The 19,391-nt window shown below is 53.0% G+C and overlaps 1 protein-coding gene across 1 annotated transcript in view; it reads left to right on the plus strand.

The window, feature by feature from the left end:
- atp13a1 (ATPase 13A1) overlaps positions 1–15,190 on the plus strand; it is a 98,686-nt gene extending 83,496 nt beyond the window's left edge. The window contains exons 20-26 of the mRNA XM_078235104.1: positions 2,663–2,847; positions 4,251–4,365; positions 7,426–7,622; positions 9,873–10,015; positions 11,956–12,067; positions 12,335–12,478; positions 14,643–15,190. Coding sequence (XP_078091230.1) covers positions 2,663–2,847; positions 4,251–4,365; positions 7,426–7,622; positions 9,873–10,015; positions 11,956–12,067; positions 12,335–12,478; positions 14,643–14,753 — 1,007 coding nt within the window. The 3' untranslated portion in view covers positions 14,754–15,190. The remainder of the gene's footprint in view (positions 1–2,662; positions 2,848–4,250; positions 4,366–7,425; positions 7,623–9,872; positions 10,016–11,955; positions 12,068–12,334; positions 12,479–14,642) is intronic.
- Positions 15,191–19,391: the final 4,201 nt, after the last annotated feature.

Genomic DNA, 19,391 nt, shown 5'->3' on the forward strand with positions numbered 1-19,391 from the left:
AAGTCAGGAATCGAACCTGGGTCCCTGGCGCTGTGAGGCAGCAGTGTTAACCACTGCACCACCGTGCCACCCACAGATGTGCACTCCATCTGACTGGGATGCCCTGCTGTGGTTCTATTTATTAGACTAGCTAACCTTAACACAAGTAAACTAAAGGCTTATTAAAAACTTAACTAAATAAAAAAAACAAACCAATCGTAACCTTCCCTTGTGTGAATAAGACTTTTAATTTCTTTTAAACTTCACTCTCTGATGTTTGTGCTCCCTCTGCTCCGCCCCTAGATCCTCCATGCTCCAGACCACTCGAGTTCCCTGTCACCTACCTGCCTCTTGACCGTGATATTGCTGGGTGATATGTTTTGTTGAATTGTTCTCATGGAGTGCTGTCTGACTCCTGCTGACTCTCTGTCGTTGCTGTTATCCGTGGGCCTCTGACACGTCCTCCGCCCCCCCCTCAGAGACTCCCTGATTGCAAACATTTTGTTTTGTCAAGATAGTTAGATGGGAGACACCATTCCTTCACCTGCTTCATACTTCCATAGACAGCCAGCAATTCCCACTCCCATCGTATCTTCTGACCCTAGATTTCAGAGCTTTTGCCCCATCCTAATTAGTAGTGATAGTCTGTGTGCAAGGCATCATTAACACCCTGCTGTTTCTCAGTTGGTACTTGTGTCCCTTTGTCTACAGCCACTAGTGAACTTGAGACAGTTGTTTAGACTGCTGCTTGCCCCTTAGGCCTCCTTCCATTTTCATTTTTAAAGGAGTTCTCCGATACTCCCCTCGCCTCTCATCAAAAAAAAAAGGGCGGCACGGTAGCACAGTGGTTAGCACTGCTGCCTCACAGCTCCAGGGACCCGGATTCGATTCCCAGCTTGGGTCACAGTCTGTGTGGAGTTTGCACATCCTCCTCATGTCTGCGTGGGTTTCCTCCGGGTGCTCCGGTTTCCTCCCACAGTCCAAAGATGTGCGGGTTAGGTTGATTGGCCATGCTAAAATTGCCCCTTCGTGTCCTGAGATGCGTAGGTTAGAGGGATTAGTGGGTAAATATGTAGGGATATGGGGGTAGGGCCTGGGTGGGATTGTGGTCGGTGCAGACTCGATGGGCCAAATGGCCTCTTTCTGTACTGTAGGGTTTCTATGATTTCTATGATAAAGTAAAAGTTTATATGTTAATCATGAGTAAGGCTTACATTAACACTGCAATGAAGTTACTGTGAAATTCCCCTAGTCGCCACACTCCGGTGCCTGTTTGGGTCAATGCACCTAATCAGCACGTCTTTCAGAATGTGGGAGGAAACTGGAGCACCCGGCGGAAACCCACGCAGACACGGGGAGAACGTGCAGACTCCACACAGACAGCGACCCAACCCGGGTCCCTGGCGCTGTGAAGCAGCAATGCTAACCACTGTGCTACTGTGCCGCCCCGATGCTGCTTGATCAGGCTTGTGTGACCCTCCGCTATTAGAATTCCAAAGTTTGGATGTTCCCCTCACATCTCGGTGAACTTTCTTATCAGTAAGGCAACCACCGAGTTTTAAAATGTTAGCTTTGTGGGCTTGCTCTGTGCAAAGTGTTATCGCTTTCAGATCTTTGTTCCACCACCTTTCAGTGAGGCAAAGTGTGTCCTCAGCGTTCCTTCCCAATGCGGGATTGCTGACACAGCTGACTGGAATTTGGAACTGAGGTTATACTTAATCAGGAAAGGGTTAAAAATGAGAGAGTTGAGGGATAACTTCATTGAGGCCATTCAGATAATGAAGGGGTTTGGTGGAGTAGACATAGAGAAAGCATTCCACTTTTGGGGGAGAGACAAACTTGGAGGCATCAATGTAAGATGGTGTCCAAAATCCAGTGAGGAATTCGGAAGGAACAGCTTTACCCAAAGAACAGTTAGAATGTGGAACTTGCTCCCACAAAGAGACCCACAATCAACCCCGAGATGTTTCATAGAATCCCTACAGTGCAGAAGGAGGCCATTCAGCCCATCGAGCCTGTACCGACCACAATCCCACCCAGGCCCTATCCCCATGCATTTACGCTAGCTAGTCCCCCTGACACGAAGGGACAATTTAGCATGGCCAATTCACCTAACCCGCACATCTTTGGACACTGGGAGGAAACCGGAGCACCCGGAGGAAACCCACGCAGACACGGGGAGAACATGCAGACTCCACACAGACAGTGGCCCAAACCGGGATTCGAACCCAGGTCCCTGGCGCTGTGAGGCAGCAGCACTAACCCACTGTGCCGCCCCTGCCGGTTTTGATCAATGAGGCTCAGTGCTAGCCCCTGCCGTTGCTTTTTTTGGACATTTCCTATCTGCCTTTGGCAATCTCGGGCTGCACAGTCAGTGGGCGGCACGTGCCTCACAGCGCCAGGGACCCGGTTTCGATTCCCAGCTTGGGTCACTGTCTGTGCGGAGTCTGCACGTTCTCCCCGTGTCTGCGTGGGTTTCCTCCGGGTGCTCCGGTTTCCTCCCACAGTCCAAAGATGTGCTGGTTAGGGTGCATTGACCCGAACAGGTGCCGGAGTGTGGTGACTCGGGGATTTTCACAGTAACTTCATTGCAGTGTTAATGTAAGCTGACTTGTGATACTAATAAATAAACTTCAAACTGAAAGTGTTTCTCAAGGTTTCAGCGAGTGTCCTGTTGTTCCAGGGGTGGCTTTGCTTGCTAACGCTCCCGAACGGATTCCGGACAAGAAGAGGAAACCAAAGGATGGGATAACCGACGGGAAGTCTTTCACTTCCAACAGCAGCAGCAGCAGCAGCATGAAGCCGTCCTCCCGGGGAGCGAGGCAGCGGTTAATGTCACAACGGGAGGAGCAGCTGGCTGTACAGAGGGTGGGTAATACTGTGCGTTTACTGGATTATCTCCACCGGTCAGCCTGGACTCCCTGTTCCTGTAACCTCACTTAACGATGTAAATTAGTACATTTCAAACTCTTTCACAAACACTTATCTATTAAATAAATGATCTAAAGTTTGTTTTCTCCCAGTGATTCCACTGGGCGAGTTACAGTGAGGCACAGGAAGATCCCAGGGCCCATTCCCAATCTCTGCTCGCGTTAACTGGAGCACTGATTGTCCATCACCTAGGGGAGAGAGGAAAAGAAATCAGCCAGGGGCCCAATACCTGATCTCTCTGCCTTGACGTGTTTCTCTACCCCCCGCCCCCCCCCCCCTCCAAACAGAAAGTAGATGGGTGAGAACGGGGTTTGGGTGCGATGCCTCTGCAGTTGAAAAGCCTACTGTGCATCACTATCTAAGATCTACCCTGGCACATGAGGAATATATGTGGGGTTTTGTGTTGCCCCTTGGCTCAATCTCTTGTGGACTTCAATTATCCATTGGCATCTCACGCAGACTTTGCTCTGTGGGGCCTCGGTGGAATAAACAGCCAGGCAGCAGTTGGGGTTTGCAGTCTTTGGCAGTGAGGGCTAAAGGCTGTGGCAGCCAGAGTGGACTAGGAGAGTGTGCAAGTGTGAGTGTGTACCGCTCAAAGCAAAAGGTGGAGCCTGGGGTCTATAAGGTGATGCAGGCTGCAGATGGAGGGTGCAGCAAGGCTGAGGACTCTGAGGGCAGCCAATGGACAAGCAATTGATTCAAGATAAAGAGAATCATAGAATCCCTACAGTGCAGAAGGAGGCCATTCGGCCCATCGAGTCTGCACCGACCACAATCCCACCCAGGGCCTATCCCCGTAACCCCACCTATTTATCCTGCTAATCTCCCTGACACTAAGGGGCAATTTAGCAATCCATCTAACCTGCATGTCTTTGGACTGTGGGAGGAAACCGGAGCACCCGGAAGAAACCCACGCAAACATGGGGAGAACGTGTAAACTACACACAGACAGTGACCCATGACCAGAATTGAACCCGGAAGGAGCAGAGCTGGAGATGGTGAAGGATGGGTTAGTGTCCAGTCTGAGGGTCTAGATGGAGGCTTTAGTGGAGAATACTGGGTGAGGTGGAGAGTATTATGACAAGTGCCCTCGCTAATGGGCTACATGTGGCGTTGAAAGCTTGGCTGGTTTGATTGTATTGCTATGTAGTTCAGCACTCTAATTGTCACACAAATTTGTCCTGAGTATACTCAACCAAGGGGCAGTAATTGGAAGGCTTTGAGTTAACCAGACGTGGAGTCACAAGCTGTGCCTTGTGTTGGCTGTGGGTTAACCCACTCCCGTTACTCTGAGCCCGTGTTTGCTCTGAATTATTTCTCCACGTCTTCTCTCCCTACAGGAGCGCCTTAACCAGGTGCTGAAAGACCTAGAGGAGGACCAGATGCCTGTAATAAAACTGGGAGACGCCAGCATTGCAGCACCATTTACTTCCAAGCTATCATCCATCATGTGTAGTGAGTATCTGTATATAACCCTCCCCCTCCCTGGTGTTCCTTTACATACATGCTTTATGTTGTAATTCTTGCACAGGTTTTCCTTGCATCGATTAAATGTTACTCCTTGCGCCGTCTCCCTGTGTTACGCAATATTCCTTTGCAGTGAGCAGGTTTCCTCTAGAACCCAAGATCTGGGACTAGATCCAGCCCATTTTGGTCAACTGGTTTATGTTCATTCAAGCTGTGTGTCTTTGTCACTGTCCCCACAAGTGGTGAAATTTCATCAACTACGACTCCCCCACCCCGTCCTTCTGTCTCAGAGACATTGAGCAATGGCCTACAATGGGGGTGTTGTGCATGATTGGATTCCCCCAGCTCCAAACCCACTCACTGCACTGGTCAAGGCTGAGACACATCCACCATGCTTCCCAAACTTCTAGTAGAACCATAGCACCATAGAAAATTACAGCTCAGAAACAGGCCTTTTGGCCCTTCTTGTCTGTGCCGAACCATTTTTTGCCTAGTCCCACTGACCTGCACTTGGACCATATCCCTCCACTCCCCTCTCATCCATGAACCCGTCCAAGTTTTTCTTAAATGTTAAAAGTGACCCCGCATTTACCACTTTATCCGGCAGCTCATTCCACACTCCCACCACTCTCTGCATGAAGAAGCCCCCCCTAATATTCCCTTTAAACTTTTCTCCTTTCACCCTTAACCCATGCCCTCTGGTTTTTTTCTCCCCTAGCCTCAGCAGAAAAAGCCTGCTTGCATTCACTCTATCTATACCCATCAAAATCTTATACACCTCTATCAAATCTCCCCTCAATCTTCTACGCTCCAGGGAATAAAGTCCCAACCTATTCAATCTCTCTCTGTAACTCAGCTTCTCAAGTCCCGGCAACATCCTTGTGAACCTTCTCTGCACTCTTTCAACCTTATTTACATCCTTCCTGTAACTAGGTGACCAAACTGTACACAATACTCCAAATTCAGCCTCACCAATGCCTTATATAACCTTACCATAACACTCCAACTTTTATACTCGATACTCCGATTTATAAAGGCCAATGTACCAAAGGCACTCTTTATGACCCTATCCACCTGTGACGTCACTTTTAGGGAATTCTGTACCTGTATTCCCAGATCCCTCTGTTCAACTGCACTCTTCAGAGTCCTACCATTTACCCTGTACATTCTACTTTGGTTTGTCCTTCCAATGTGCAATATCTCACACTTGTCTGCGTTAAATTCCATTTGCCATTTTTCAGCCCATTTTTCTAGTTGGTCCAAATCCCTCTGCAAGCTTTGAAAACCTTCCTCACTGTCCACTACACCTCCAATCTTTGTATCATCAGCAAACTTGCTGATCCAATTTACCACATTATCATCCAGATCATTGATATAGATGACAAACAACAATGGACCCAACACCGATCCCTGCGGCACACCACTAGTCACAGGCCTCCACTCAGAGAAGCAATCCTCCACAACCACTCTGGCTTCTTCCATTGAGCCAGTGTCTAATCCAATTTACTACCTCCCCATGTATACCTAGCGACTGAACCTTCCTAACTCACCTCCCATGAGGGACCTTGTCAAAGGCCTTGCTGAAATCCAGGTAGACAACATCCACCGCCTTCCCTTCATCCACTTTCCTGGTAACCTCCTCGAAAAGCTCTAATAGATTGGTCAAACATGACCTACCACGCACAAAGCCATGTTGACTCTCCCTAATAAGTCCCTGTCTATCCAAATATTTGTAGATCCTATCCCTTATCACACCTTCCAATAACTTGCCCACCACCGACGTCAAACTTACTGGCCTATAATTTCCCGGATTTCTTTTGGAACCTTTTTTAAACAACGGAACAACATGAGTCACCCTCCAATCATCCAGCACCTCCCCCGTGAATACTGACATTTTAAATATGTCTGCCAGGGTCCCTGCAAGTTCAACACTAGCTTCCCTCAAGGTCCGTGGGAATACCCTGTCTGGTCCTGGGGATTTATCCACTCTGATTTGCCACAAGACAGCGAGCACCTCCTCCCCTTTAATCTGTAACGGTTCTATGACCTCCCTACCTGTTTGCCCTATTTCCGTAGACTCCATGCCTGTTTCCTCAGTAAATACGGATGCAAAAAAACCATTTAGTATCTCCCCCATCTCTTTTGGTACTGAGGTCCTAATTCCTGTGTTTAAATTCCTTCCCCCTTTATCCAGGTATATCTGGTGAGGAGTAATGTCTCTAACACTGATTACCGTTTTGGACCCCACCGATAGTAACTGTTCTCAGTATGAATACAATTCTCAATCCAAGCTGAGATCTCCAGCCCACCCCACAAGACACTGGCCTTACTTAAGAGGTTTTTTATGTGTGTTGCTTAATCAATCACTGCGGCACAGTGGTTAGCACTGTTGCCTCGCTGCGCCAGGGACCTGGGTTTGATTCCAGCTTCGGGTCAAACAGTGGTTCCCAAAGGGTGCGGGGCGCGCCACACTGGTGCGGCGAGAGAGGATGGCGGGAAGATTCGAGGACAATCAAAGAAACATTTAAACATTCATGTATAGAAACCCGTAGAAGTTTCCAGATTTCATGCCACCTCTCTTTGTGTTAAGACTTAACACCAGTGTGGCGCGCCGCACCCTTTGGGAACCACACTGTGGAATCTGCACGTTCTCCCCACGTCTGCACGGGTTTCCTCCGGGTGCTCCAGTTTCCTCCCACAGTCCAAAGATGTGCAGCTTAAGTTGATTGGCCATGCTAAATTGACCTGAGTGTCAGGGGGATTTAAAGAGTAAATAAGTGGGGGTGATTGTGTGGGATTATGATCGGTACAGACTTAATGGGCCGAATGACCTCCTTCTGTACTGTAGGGATTCTATGATATCTCCAGGACCTCCATTGTCCGTCAGGATTGCTGGTCTTGTCTTGTCCTGATGAGTGCAAGATGAAAAACTTTGATAGCATGTCTATTTTCCATTAATACTCAAGGTCTGTACTGCCAAACAACTATGTTTCGACTTAGAAGCATTCTTTCCTTTCACACAAGCACTCTCTCTCTCTCTTTCCACAGTATGTTATGTGATAAAACAAGGCCGTTGCACTTTGGTAACCACACTCCAGATGTTTAAGATCCTGGCCCTGAATGCCCTGATCCTTGCCTACAGCCAGAGCGTGTTGTACTTGGAGGGAGTTAAATTCAGTGACTTCCAGGCCACGTTGCAAGGGTTGCTTCTGGCTGGCTGCTTCCTCTTCATCTCGAGATCCAAGGTAAAACGATGTGTATTTAACATTTGTGCACCTGTGCTTTTAGCCGTGACCTTCTGTCCACTCAGAATTGATTCAAGCATCTTGGATGTGATCAGCGGTGTAGCCACATCCTGTCACAATGAGAATGATGTTGAATAATCTAACCACATTGCTTCTGGCTTTAGCGAGGGCTGAGAGGGGCAATACAAATCATTTCTGTTCAAATAAGCACACGGGGGAAGGTTTGCATCCTGATGCCAGCAGTCCCCGGATCTGACCGAGGACCAGGACGGGTTAGCTGGGAATCTGCAATAGGCTAGCGACCCTGGACAGATTAAAAAGCAATGCAATCAAAGGAAAATCAGACTTTGTAACCACCGTTCAATTCAACTCCCTCAGAAACCACTGGCCCATGTTGTATAGTGGGCTAGTCGATCTGGGTTCTTGGGCAGTGTGCAAGGTCCCAGGGCTTCCCTGACCTTCTACACAGGGACTGGATGAAGGAGTCCGGCAGTCGGCATTTATGTTGGGGCCCTGTGTGGCTCAGGGTCAGACTGAAGGTGCTTGTGAAACTCTGCGCTTCCGGAGTGGTCAGGATCGTATCTCGCTGATGGTTTTGTGGTGACATCAAAGATCTGAACTGTGGTTTTGCCCGTCAGTGTGTGTTCCTGTCTCCTTGGGTGTTTGTGATTCAGCCTCTGCCTGTTTGTGTGCCTCCGACATGGCTCTCAACCTCCCCCACCCCGCATGGTCCACCCCCACCCCGCCTCATCGTCCACTCCCACCCCGCCTCATGGTGAGTCAAAGCAGTGATTGCCTACAGATGGAATACTCCCCACTTGCTTGGATGGGTGCAGCTCCAACAACACTCAAGAAGCTTGACACCATCCAGGGCAAAGCAGCCCACTTGATTGGCACCACATCCACAAACATTAACCCCCTCTCAAGCCCCTCAGTTCAAGGGCAACTTTGGAAGGTGACCTAGCCAGTGATACCCACATCTCATGAAAGCAATTTTTTAAAAAAAGTTCTTCCTTCTCTGTTGTTGGGTCAAACTCCTGGAACTCCACCCTAAGAGCACATAGAATCATGGAGTTTTACAGCACAAAAAGAGGCCTTTCGGCCCATCCTGTCTGTATTGGCTGTCAAGCACCTATCTAGCCTAATCCCATTTTCCAGCACTTGGTCCATAGCCTTGGCATTTCAAGTGCTCATTTAAATGCTTCTCAAATGTTGAGGGTTCCCGCCTCTACCACCCTTTCATAGAATCCCTACAGTACAGAAGGAGGCCATTTGGCCCATCGAGGCTGGACCGACAACAATCCCACCCAACATATTTACCCTGCTAATCCCTCGACACTAGGGACAATTAAGCATGGCCAATCAACCTAACCCACACATCTTTAGACTGTGGGAGGAAACCAGAGCACCCAGAGGAAACCCACGCAGACACGGGGAGAACGTGCAGACTCCGCACAGACAGTGACCCAATCCGGGAATTGAACCTGGGTCCCTGGCGCTGTGAGGCAGCAGTGCTGACTACTGTGCCACCGTGCCGCCCTAGGCAGAGAGTTCCAGATTCCCGCCACCCTCTGAGTGAAAATGTTTTCTCTCAAATCTCCTGCCCCTTACCTCAAATCTATGCCCCCTGGTTACTGACCCCTATCCCAAGGGAAAAGTTGCTTCCCCTCTACCCTAACTACACTGTGGGTTTTCCAATACCACATGGACTGCAGCGGTTCAAAAAGGCAGCTCACCACCACCTTCACAGAGGCAACAAAGGTGGCATAGCCAGCAACACCCCTATCCCAACAAAGGACCAAAAGACAAGATTGTCACGACAAAAGATATGATTACTGAGCCACTGTCCCCACACAGCACAGACAAGCAAATACTCTGCTGTATTTACCATGACCGCATTAAACCTAATGGGTTAACAACTGACAGCCGCAGTAGATTTAGCAAGCGATAATGTACAGTGGGCCGTAACTGAGGATCTGAGCGTGTGCGGCAGGGGCGTACGCACAGTGGCCAACACGGCCAAGTCAGTGCCTTGTTATCTCGATCGAGAAAGCTCCATCGCTAATCCCTGGCCTGGGTGTCCATCGGTTTTGATTGGCAGGGGTGGGTGGGGATGTTATTGCTCCATGTTCCTGCCTCTTGGCCATTATCTAGTGGCCCCCGATCAAAGGTTTTGGATGCCTTTGCCCGGCGAGTGTGGAGTCAGCCTGACCAGTTTACCAAATCCCCCCTCCTCTTGACTTTTTGCAGCCATTGAAGACCCTGTCAAAGGTGCGTCCACTGCCAAACATATTCAACCTGTACACGATCCTCACCGTACTGCTGCAATTCGCTGTCCACTTCGCCAGCTTGGTTTTCTTGTACAGGGCGGCACAGGAATACTCCTCCTCCAGGTGAGATCCTCATTGTTATTCTTCTCCCCTCCTGGTTCTACACAGGGAGAGACGCGGAGCACTCACACAAATGTGCTTCCCTTCCTACTTGTGCTTATGAAAGTGTGGGCTGTTCCAGTGTTCATCAATTTAGTCACCCACTTTCAGTATTGAATGAAGAAAAGACTTTCATTTCTATTTTTCATTTGGAAAAATGCAGCTTAATCCGTGATAGTCAACACGGATTCGTGAAGGGTAAGTCTTGCCTCACAAATTTGATTGAATTCTTTGAGGATTTAACTAAGTGTGTAGATGAAGGTAGAGCAGTTGATGTCGTGTACATGGATTTTAGTAAGGCGTTTGATAAGGTTCCCCATGGTCGGCTCATGAAGAAAGTAAGGAGGTGTGGGATCGAGGGAAATTTGGCCGATTGGATAAGTAACTGGCTATCTCATAGAAGACAGAGGGTGGTGGTGGATGGAAATTTTTCAGACTGGAGACCAGCTACCAGCGGTGTGCCACAGGGATCAGTGCTGGGTCCTCTGCTATTTGTGATTTTTATCAATGACTTGGAGGAGGGGGCTGAAGGGTGGGTCAGTAAATTTGCTGATGACACCAAGATTGGTGGAGTAGTGGATGAGGTGGAGGGCTGTTGTAGGCTGCAAAGAGACATTGATAGGATGCAGAGCTGGGCCGAAAAATGGCAGATGGAGTTTAACGCTGATAAGTGCGAGGTTATTCATTTTGGTAGGACAAATTTGAATGCGGATTACAGGGTCAACGGCAGGGTTCTGAGGAATGTGGAGGAACTGAGAGATCTTGGGGTTCATATCCACAGATCTCTGAAGGTTGCCACTCAAGTGGATAGAGCCGTGAAGAAGGCCTATAGTGTGTTAGCGTTTATTAACAGGGGGTTTGAGTTTAAGAGCTGTGGGGTTATGCTGCAACTGTACAGGACCTTGGTGAGACCACATTTGGAATATTGTGTGCAGTTCTGGTCACCTCACTATAAGAAGGATGTGGAAGCATTGGAGAGAGTGCAGAGGAGATTTACCAGGATGCTGCCTGGTTTGGAGGGTAGGTCTTATGAGGAAAGGTTGAGGGAGCTAGGGCTTTTCTCTTGAGAGCGGAGGAGGATGAGGGGCGACTTAATAGAGGTTTATAAGATGATGAGAGGGATAGATAGAGTGGACATTCAGAGACTATTTCCTCGGGTGAATGTAGCTGTTACTAGGGGCCATAACTATAAGGTTCATGGTGGGAGATATAGGATGGATGTCTGAGGTAGGTTCTTTACTCAGAGAGTGGTTGGGGTGTGGAATGGACTACCTGCAGTGATAGTGGAGTCGGACACTAGCAACTTTCAAGCGGTTATTGGATAGGCACACGGAGCACACCAGAATGATAGGGAGTGGGATAGCTTGATCTTGGTTTCGGACAAAGCTTGGCATAACATCGAGGGCCGAAGGGCCTGTGCTGTGCTGTACTGTTCTATGTTCTATATATAGAATCTTAGAATCCCTGCAGTACAGGAGGTGGCCATTCGGCCCATCGAGTCTGCACCGACCACAATCCCACTCGAGCCCTATCCCCATAACCCCACGTATTTACTCTGCTCGTCCCCCTGACAGTAAGGGACAATTTAGCATGGCCAATCCACCTAACCCACACGTCTTTTGAACTGTGGGAGGAAACCGGAGCACCCGGAGGAAACCCAGGCAGACACGGGGAGAACATGCAAACTCCACACAGACAGTGACCTCAGCCGAGAATCGAACCCGGATCCCTGGCGCTGTGAGGCAGCAGTGCTAACCATTGTGCCACCGTGATTTATTTGTGGTAGGAGGTTGGTGGGGTGGGGGGGTGGTGTGAGATGGGGCTGTCCTGCTCAGGGTGTTGGATGTGGTCGCTCCCTCGGCTTGTGTTCTCTGTTTCACCGCCCTCCCTGCTTCCTTTTGCAGCACAGAGGAGTTTGTGGATTTATACAAAGAGTTTGAGCCCAGCCTGGTGAACAGCACCGTGTACATCATGTCCATGTCAATGCAGATGGCCACCTTCGCCATTAACTACAAGGTAAGAGGAACCGTTAGTGTACCAGTTGATGGGAGGGTGGATCCTCACTGGCCATTGATCATCCATTACTGTTGTGGTCATTACACCGCCACCTAGCTGTGGAGCCAATAATTGCCTTTGAGTGACTAATCTGATTCACATTAGATTGTGAGGCAGTTTAATATGTTATTTAATGTTCACCCCTATACGATAGACTCGGAGGGTAAGCGATGCTGTTTTGAGATGTCGCCAGGCTCTAAGCTTGACCTTGTGTATGCTTTTTTTTAGGGTCACCCGTTTATGGAGAGCCTGCGGGAGAACAAGCCCTTGCTGTGGAGCATCGTCATTTCGGGCCTTGCGATTCTGGGCTTGCTGACCGGCTCATCGCCAGAGTTTAACGAGCAGTTTGGGCTGGTGGAAATCCCGACAGAGGTACGGGTAAAAAGTGCATTAAACGAGGGGGGTATTGGACAGGAAACTTGTCTCTCCTAGTCAAGAAAGCGTACGGCATGCTTGCCTTCATCGGTCAGGGCATTGAGTATAAAAATTGGCGGGTCGTGCTGCAGCTGTAGAGAACCTTCGGCCTCATTTAGAATATTGTGCATAATTCTGGTCGCCACACTACCAGAAGGATGTGGAGGCTTTGGACGAGGTTTACCAAAATGTTGCCTGGTCTGGAGGGTATTAGCTATGAGGAGAGGTTGGATAAACTCGGTTTGTTCTCACTAGAACAACAGAGGTTGAGGGGCGATCTGATAGAGGTTTGCAAGATTATGAGGGGCATGGACAGAGTGGATAGTCAGATGTTCTTTCCTAGGGTAGAAAAGTCAAGTACTCGGGGACATAGGGTTAAGGAACGTGGGGAAAAGTTTAGAGGAGATGTGCGAGGCAAGTTTTTTACACAGAGGGTGGTGAATGTCTGGAACGCGCTGCCCAGGGAGGTGGTGGGAGCAGGTACGATAGCGTTTAAGGGGCAACTAGACGAATACATGAATAGGATGGGAATGGAAGGATACGGACTCTAAGTGCGTACGGTTTTAGTTTAGGCAGGCATCATGATCGGCACAAGCTTGGAGGGCCGAAGGGCCTGTTCCTGTGCTGGACTGTTCTTTGATCTTTGTTGCTCCCCGCCAGTTCTGAGGATGAAGGAGGGGCTGGTTTTGACTGAGGCAGTGATGCAGGAGCCAGGAGGATTACTTCAGACCCTGTGAGGAAAGAGAGTTTGAACTATAATGGACGTAGAGGTGGAGGGAGTGACTTCAGCAGGACTGTGGGCCTCGCGAATGTGTAAAGAGAAGGGCTCCAGTTATGACGTGGGATAATGGGGACTGTTTCTCCCGGAGGGTTAATGGAATAGAGAATGTTTCCCCAACAGGAAGGATTGGTCTGTGGCATTATTTAAAAGCAAATCAGGTCAGTGTTTGAAAGGGGAAGGAAAATAGTGTCCCAGAAGCTGGACTCAGTAGTATTTTAGCACCAACACAATGAGTCCAGTAGCCCTCCGTGCTGCAGTTCCTGGGTTCCTAGCCTGCTGCACATTTCTAACCCCTCCTGCTTGTAGATCAGATTTCCGCCATCTCTCTAGCCCTGTCTGGGTTCAGCAGCACTTGGGCTACCTTCCGCCTCATAGCGCCAAGGGCCCAAGTTCGATTCCGGCCTCGGGTCACTGTCTGTGCGGAGTCAGCACATTCTCCCCGTGTCTGCGTGGGTTTCCTCCGGGTGCTCCGGTTTCCTCCCACACTCCAAAGATGTGCAGGTTAGATAGATCGGCCAGGTTAAATCGCCCTTGGGTCAGGGGGGTTAGGAGGGTAAATATGGGGGTTACGGGGATAGGACCTGGGTGGGATTGTTGTCGGTGCAGACTCGATGGGCCAAATGGCCTCCTCCTACACTGTAGATTCTATGATTCTACCTCCTTTAGTCGTGCTTTGAGGCACGGTTGTAAAGCGCAGGATATCTGGTGGAGTTCAGGCCTGGAGGGGAGAGGAGGGTACAGTGGGAAGATCAGTATTGCATTTGACCTGCTGGTACCGTCCGTGATCCTTGGTTTGTGGCACGCTGCAGCGGGTAACTGAGGGGTGTAAGTCAGCCAGTGTGACCACCAATCCGTGTCCTTGCTGGAAAGTTGCCAAGTACCAATCAAATGAGCGATCTGGTAGCACAGTGGTTAGCACTGCTGCCTCTCAGTGCCGGGGACACGGGTTCGAATCCCAGCCTCGGGTCACTGTCTGTGTGGAGTCTGCATTTTCTCCTCGTGTTTGCGTGGGTTTCCTCCGGGTGCTCTGGTTTCCCCCCCACACAGTCCGAAAGTCGTGCTGGTTAGGTGGATTAGCGAGATAAATGGGGATAGGGCTCTGTTGGAGAGTCGGTGAAGACTCAATGGGCTGAATGGCCTCCTTCTGCATTGGAGGGATTCTGTGAAACTTGATTGTGGTGCACACTGTAGTCAAACAGCTGTGTGAGAGAGACTGGAATGTTCTAGATGGGTGATCAGCACTTGGAGAAACATATAGCCTTTAAGCCCGAGCTGTGGGGAAATGGAATTGGAGAACGGGATGTACAGAGCTAAGATTGGTTCTTCTCTCTCCTGATACAGCTGAAAGTGGTGATTGCCGAGGTCCTGGTGGCTGACTTCCTGCTGGCGCTCGGGTTGGACCGAATCCTTCAGGCGTTGCTAGGAAGCAGCAGACTTCACGTGCCTTCCTGATAGCGGAGCTGGCAGGCTGACCAGTCCCTGTCTGCCCACTGCGCTAGTCCACAGCTGCCCTTGAGCACCAGAGAGAGCGAGATTTCAGGGCAAGAGGGACTCGACATCAAGCCCCTTTCTGCCCCCACCCCCCTCCCCCAACCCACCCAAACTCCTACGGATGGACTTTTAAGTCGCCAACCGTTTTCATAGATGGTTTTTGATATAAAAACAAAATTGACTGGTATTTTCATGCCCAAAAAAAATTCTGGATGAGGAAAAAGGAAATAAATCCATGTACAGTTTGAGAGTGTTTGTGAATTCAGCCACTCTGCCCCCCGCCCGTCTCCCTCCACACCGAGAGCTGTGAAATACTCACTGCTGCTGATGGCATTTTGGTTTTGTAAACAAGGTGAATGTCTTAAATTGATTTAACTAATACAAAGGTGAAGGTTTTCCCCCCGTCTCTTCATTTGTTGGCCAGTCATTGCAAGAGGTGAGTTTTTAACGTTCCATTGTTTGCTCTCCAACTCTGACCGGTTGTGCATTCTCCCCCATGCCCCCATCATACGCACGTGCACTCAGACACGCAGGGACTCGTGCACATACACACACATGCACGCACTTGCACACACACACACATATATACACGCACATGTACGCGCGCGCCCACATACGCTTATCTACGTTTATGTGCGCGCGCACGCACGTCTGCGCACGCACGTCTGCGCGCGCACGCACGTCTGCGCGCGCACGCACGTCTGCGCGCGCACGCACGTCTGCGCGGCACGCACATCTGCGCGCGCACGCACATCTGCGCGCGCACGCACATCTACGCGCGCAAGCACATCTACGCGCACGCACATATACGCGCGCACGCACATATGCGCGCGCACGCACATATGCGCGCGCACGCACATATGCGCGCGCACGCACATATGCGCGCGCACGCACATATGCGCGCGCACGCACATATGCGCGCGCACGCACATATGCGCGCGCACGCACATATGCGCGCGCACGCACATATGCGCGCGCACGCACATATGCGCGCGCACGCACATATGCGCGCGCACGCACATCTGCACGCGCATCTGCACGCGCATATGCGCGCGCACGCACTTCTGCGCGAGCACGCCCATATACGCGCGCACGCCCATATACGCGCGCACGCCCATATACGCGCGCACGCACTTCTGCGCGCGCACGCACATCTGCGCACGCGCACGCACGTATACGCGCGCACGCACGTATACGCGCGCACGCACGTATACGCGCGCACGCACATACGCGCGCGCACGCACATACGCGCGCGCACGCACATACGCGCGCGCACGCACATACGCGCGCGCACGCACTTCTGCGCGCGCACGCACTTCTGCGCGCGCACGCACATCTGCGCGCGCACGCACAAACTGCGCGCGCACGCACATCTGCGCGCGCACGCACGTATACGCGCGCACGCACATATGCGCGCGCACGCACATATGCGCGCGCACGCACATATGCGCGCGCACGCACATATGCGCGCGCACGCACATATGCGCGCGCACGCACATATGCGCGCGCACGCACATCGCGCGCACGCACATATGCGCGCGCACGCACGTATACGCGCGCACGCACTTCTGCGCGCGCACGCACATATACGCGCGCACGCACGTCTGCGCGCGCACGCACGTCTGCACGCGCACGCACATATGCGCGCGCACGCACATATGCGCGCACGCACATCTGCGCGCGCACGCACATCTGCGCGCGCACGCACTTCTGCGCGCGCACGCACGTCTGCGCGCGCACGCACGTCTGCGCGCGCACGCACATATACACGCGCACGCACGTCTGCGCGCGCACGCACGTATACGCGCGCACGCACGTATACGCGCGCACGCACGTATACGCGTGCACTCACTTCTGCGCGCGCACGCACATATACGCGCGCACGCACATATACGCGCGCACGCACGTATACGCGCGCACGCACGTATACGCGCGCACGCACGTATACGCGCGCACGCACGTCTGCGCGCGCACGCACATCTGCGCGCGCGCCCACGTCTGCGCGCGCATGCACATATACGCGCGCACGCACTTCTGCGCGCGCACATATACGCGCGCGCGCACGTATACGCGCGCACGCACATATACGCGCGCACGCACATATACGCGCGCACGCACATATACGCGCGCACATATACGCGCGCACGCACATATACGCGCGCACGCACATATACGCGCGCACGCACTTCTGCGCGCGCACGCACATATACGCGCGCTCGCACATATACGCGCGCTCGCACATATACGCGCGCACGCACATATACGCGCGCACGCGCATCTACGCGCGCACGCGCATCTACGCGCGCACGCGCATCTACGCGCGCACGCGCATCTACGCGCGCACGCGCATCTACGCGCGCCCGCACTTCTGCGCGCGCACGCACTTCTGCGCGAGCACGCACTTCTGCGCGCGCACGCACTTCTGCGCGCGCACGCACATATACGCGCGCACGCACATATACGCGCGCACGCACATATACGCGCGCACGCACATATACGCGCGCACGCACATATACGCGCGCACGCACATATACGCGCGCACGCACATATACGCGCGCACTCACATATACGCGCGCACGCACATATACGCGCGCACGCACATATGCGCGCGCACGCACGTATACGCGCGCACGCACTTCTGCGCGCGCACGCACATATACGCGCGCACGCACGTCTGCGCGCGCACGCACGTCTGCACGCGCACGCACATATGCGCGCGCACGCACATATGCGCGCACGCACATCTGCGCGCGCACGCACATCTGCGCGCGCACGCACTTCTGCGCGCGCACGCACGTCTGCGCGCGCACGCACGTCTGCGCGCGCACGCACATATACACGCGCACGCACGTCTGCGCGCGCACGCACGTATACGCGCGCACGCACGTATACGCGCGCACGCACGTATACGCGTGCACTCACTTCTGCGCGCGCACGCACATATACGCGCGCACGCACATATACGCGCGCACGCACGTATACGCGCGCACGCACGTATACGCGCGCACGCACGTATACGCGCGCACGCACGTCTGCGCGCGCACGCACATCTGCGCGCGCGCCCACGTCTGCGCGCGCATGCACATATACGCGCGCACGCACTTCTGCGCGCGCACATATACGCGCGCGCGCACGTATACGCGCGCACGCACATATACGCGCGCACGCACATATACGCGCGCACGCACATATACGCGCGCACATATACGCGCGCACGCACATATACGCGCGCACGCACATATACGCGCGCACGCACTTCTGCGCGCGCACGCACATATACGCGCGCTCGCACATATACGCGCGCTCGCACATATACGCGCGCACGCACATATACGCGCGCACGCGCATCTACGCGCGCACGCGCATCTACGCGCGCACGCGCATCTACGCGCGCACGCGCATCTACGCGCGCACGCGCATCTACGCGCGCCCGCACTTCTGCGCGCGCACGCACTTCTGCGCGAGCACGCACTTCTGCGCGCGCACGCACTTCTGCGCGCGCACGCACATATACGCGCGCACGCACATATACGCGCGCACGCACATATACGCGCGCACGCACATATACGCGCGCACGCACATATACGCGCGCACGCACATATACGCGCGCACGCACATATACGCGCGCACGCACATATACGCGCGCACGCACATATACGCGCGCACGCACATATACGCGCGCACGCACATATACGCGCGCACGCACATATACGCGCGCACGCACATATACGCGCGCACGCACATATACGCGCGCACGCACATATACGCGCGCACGCACATATACGCGCGCACGCACATATACGCGCGCACGCACATATACGCGCGCACGCACATATACGCGCGCACGCACATATACGCGCGCACGCACATATACGCGCGCACGCACATATACGCGCGCACGCACATATACGCGCGCACGCACATATACGCGCGCACGCACATATACGCGCGCACGCACATATACGCGCGCACGCACATATACGCGCGCACGCACATATACGCGCGCACGCACATATACGCGCGCACGCACATATACGCGCGCACGCACATATACGCGCGCACGCACATATACGCGCGCACGCACATATACGCGCGCACGCACATATACGCGCGCACGCACATATACGCGCGCACGCACATATACGCGCGCACGCACATATACGCGCGCACGCACATATACGCGCGCACGCACATATACGCGCGCACGCACATATACGCGCGCACGCACATATACGCGCGCACGCACCTCTGCGCGCGCACGCACCTCTGCGCGCGCACGCACATATACGCGCGCAAGCACATATACGCGCGCACGCACTTCTGCGCGCGCACGCACTTCTGCGCGCGCACGCACTTCTGCGCGCGCACGCACTTCTGCGCGCGCACGCACTTCTGCGCGCGCACGCACACATACGCGCGCACGCACTTCTGCGCGCGCACGCACTTCTGCGCGCGCACGCACTTCTGCGCGCGCACGCACTTCTGCGCGCGCACGCACTTCTGCGCGCGCACGCACTTCTGCGCGCGCACGCACTTCTGCGCGCGCACGCACTTCTGCGCGCGCACGCACTTCTGCGCGCGCACGCACACATACGCGCG

This window comes from Mustelus asterias, chromosome 19 (assembly GCF_964213995.1).
Source record: "Mustelus asterias chromosome 19, sMusAst1.hap1.1, whole genome shotgun sequence".
NCBI classification, from domain to species: domain Eukaryota; kingdom Metazoa; phylum Chordata; class Chondrichthyes; order Carcharhiniformes; family Triakidae; genus Mustelus; species Mustelus asterias.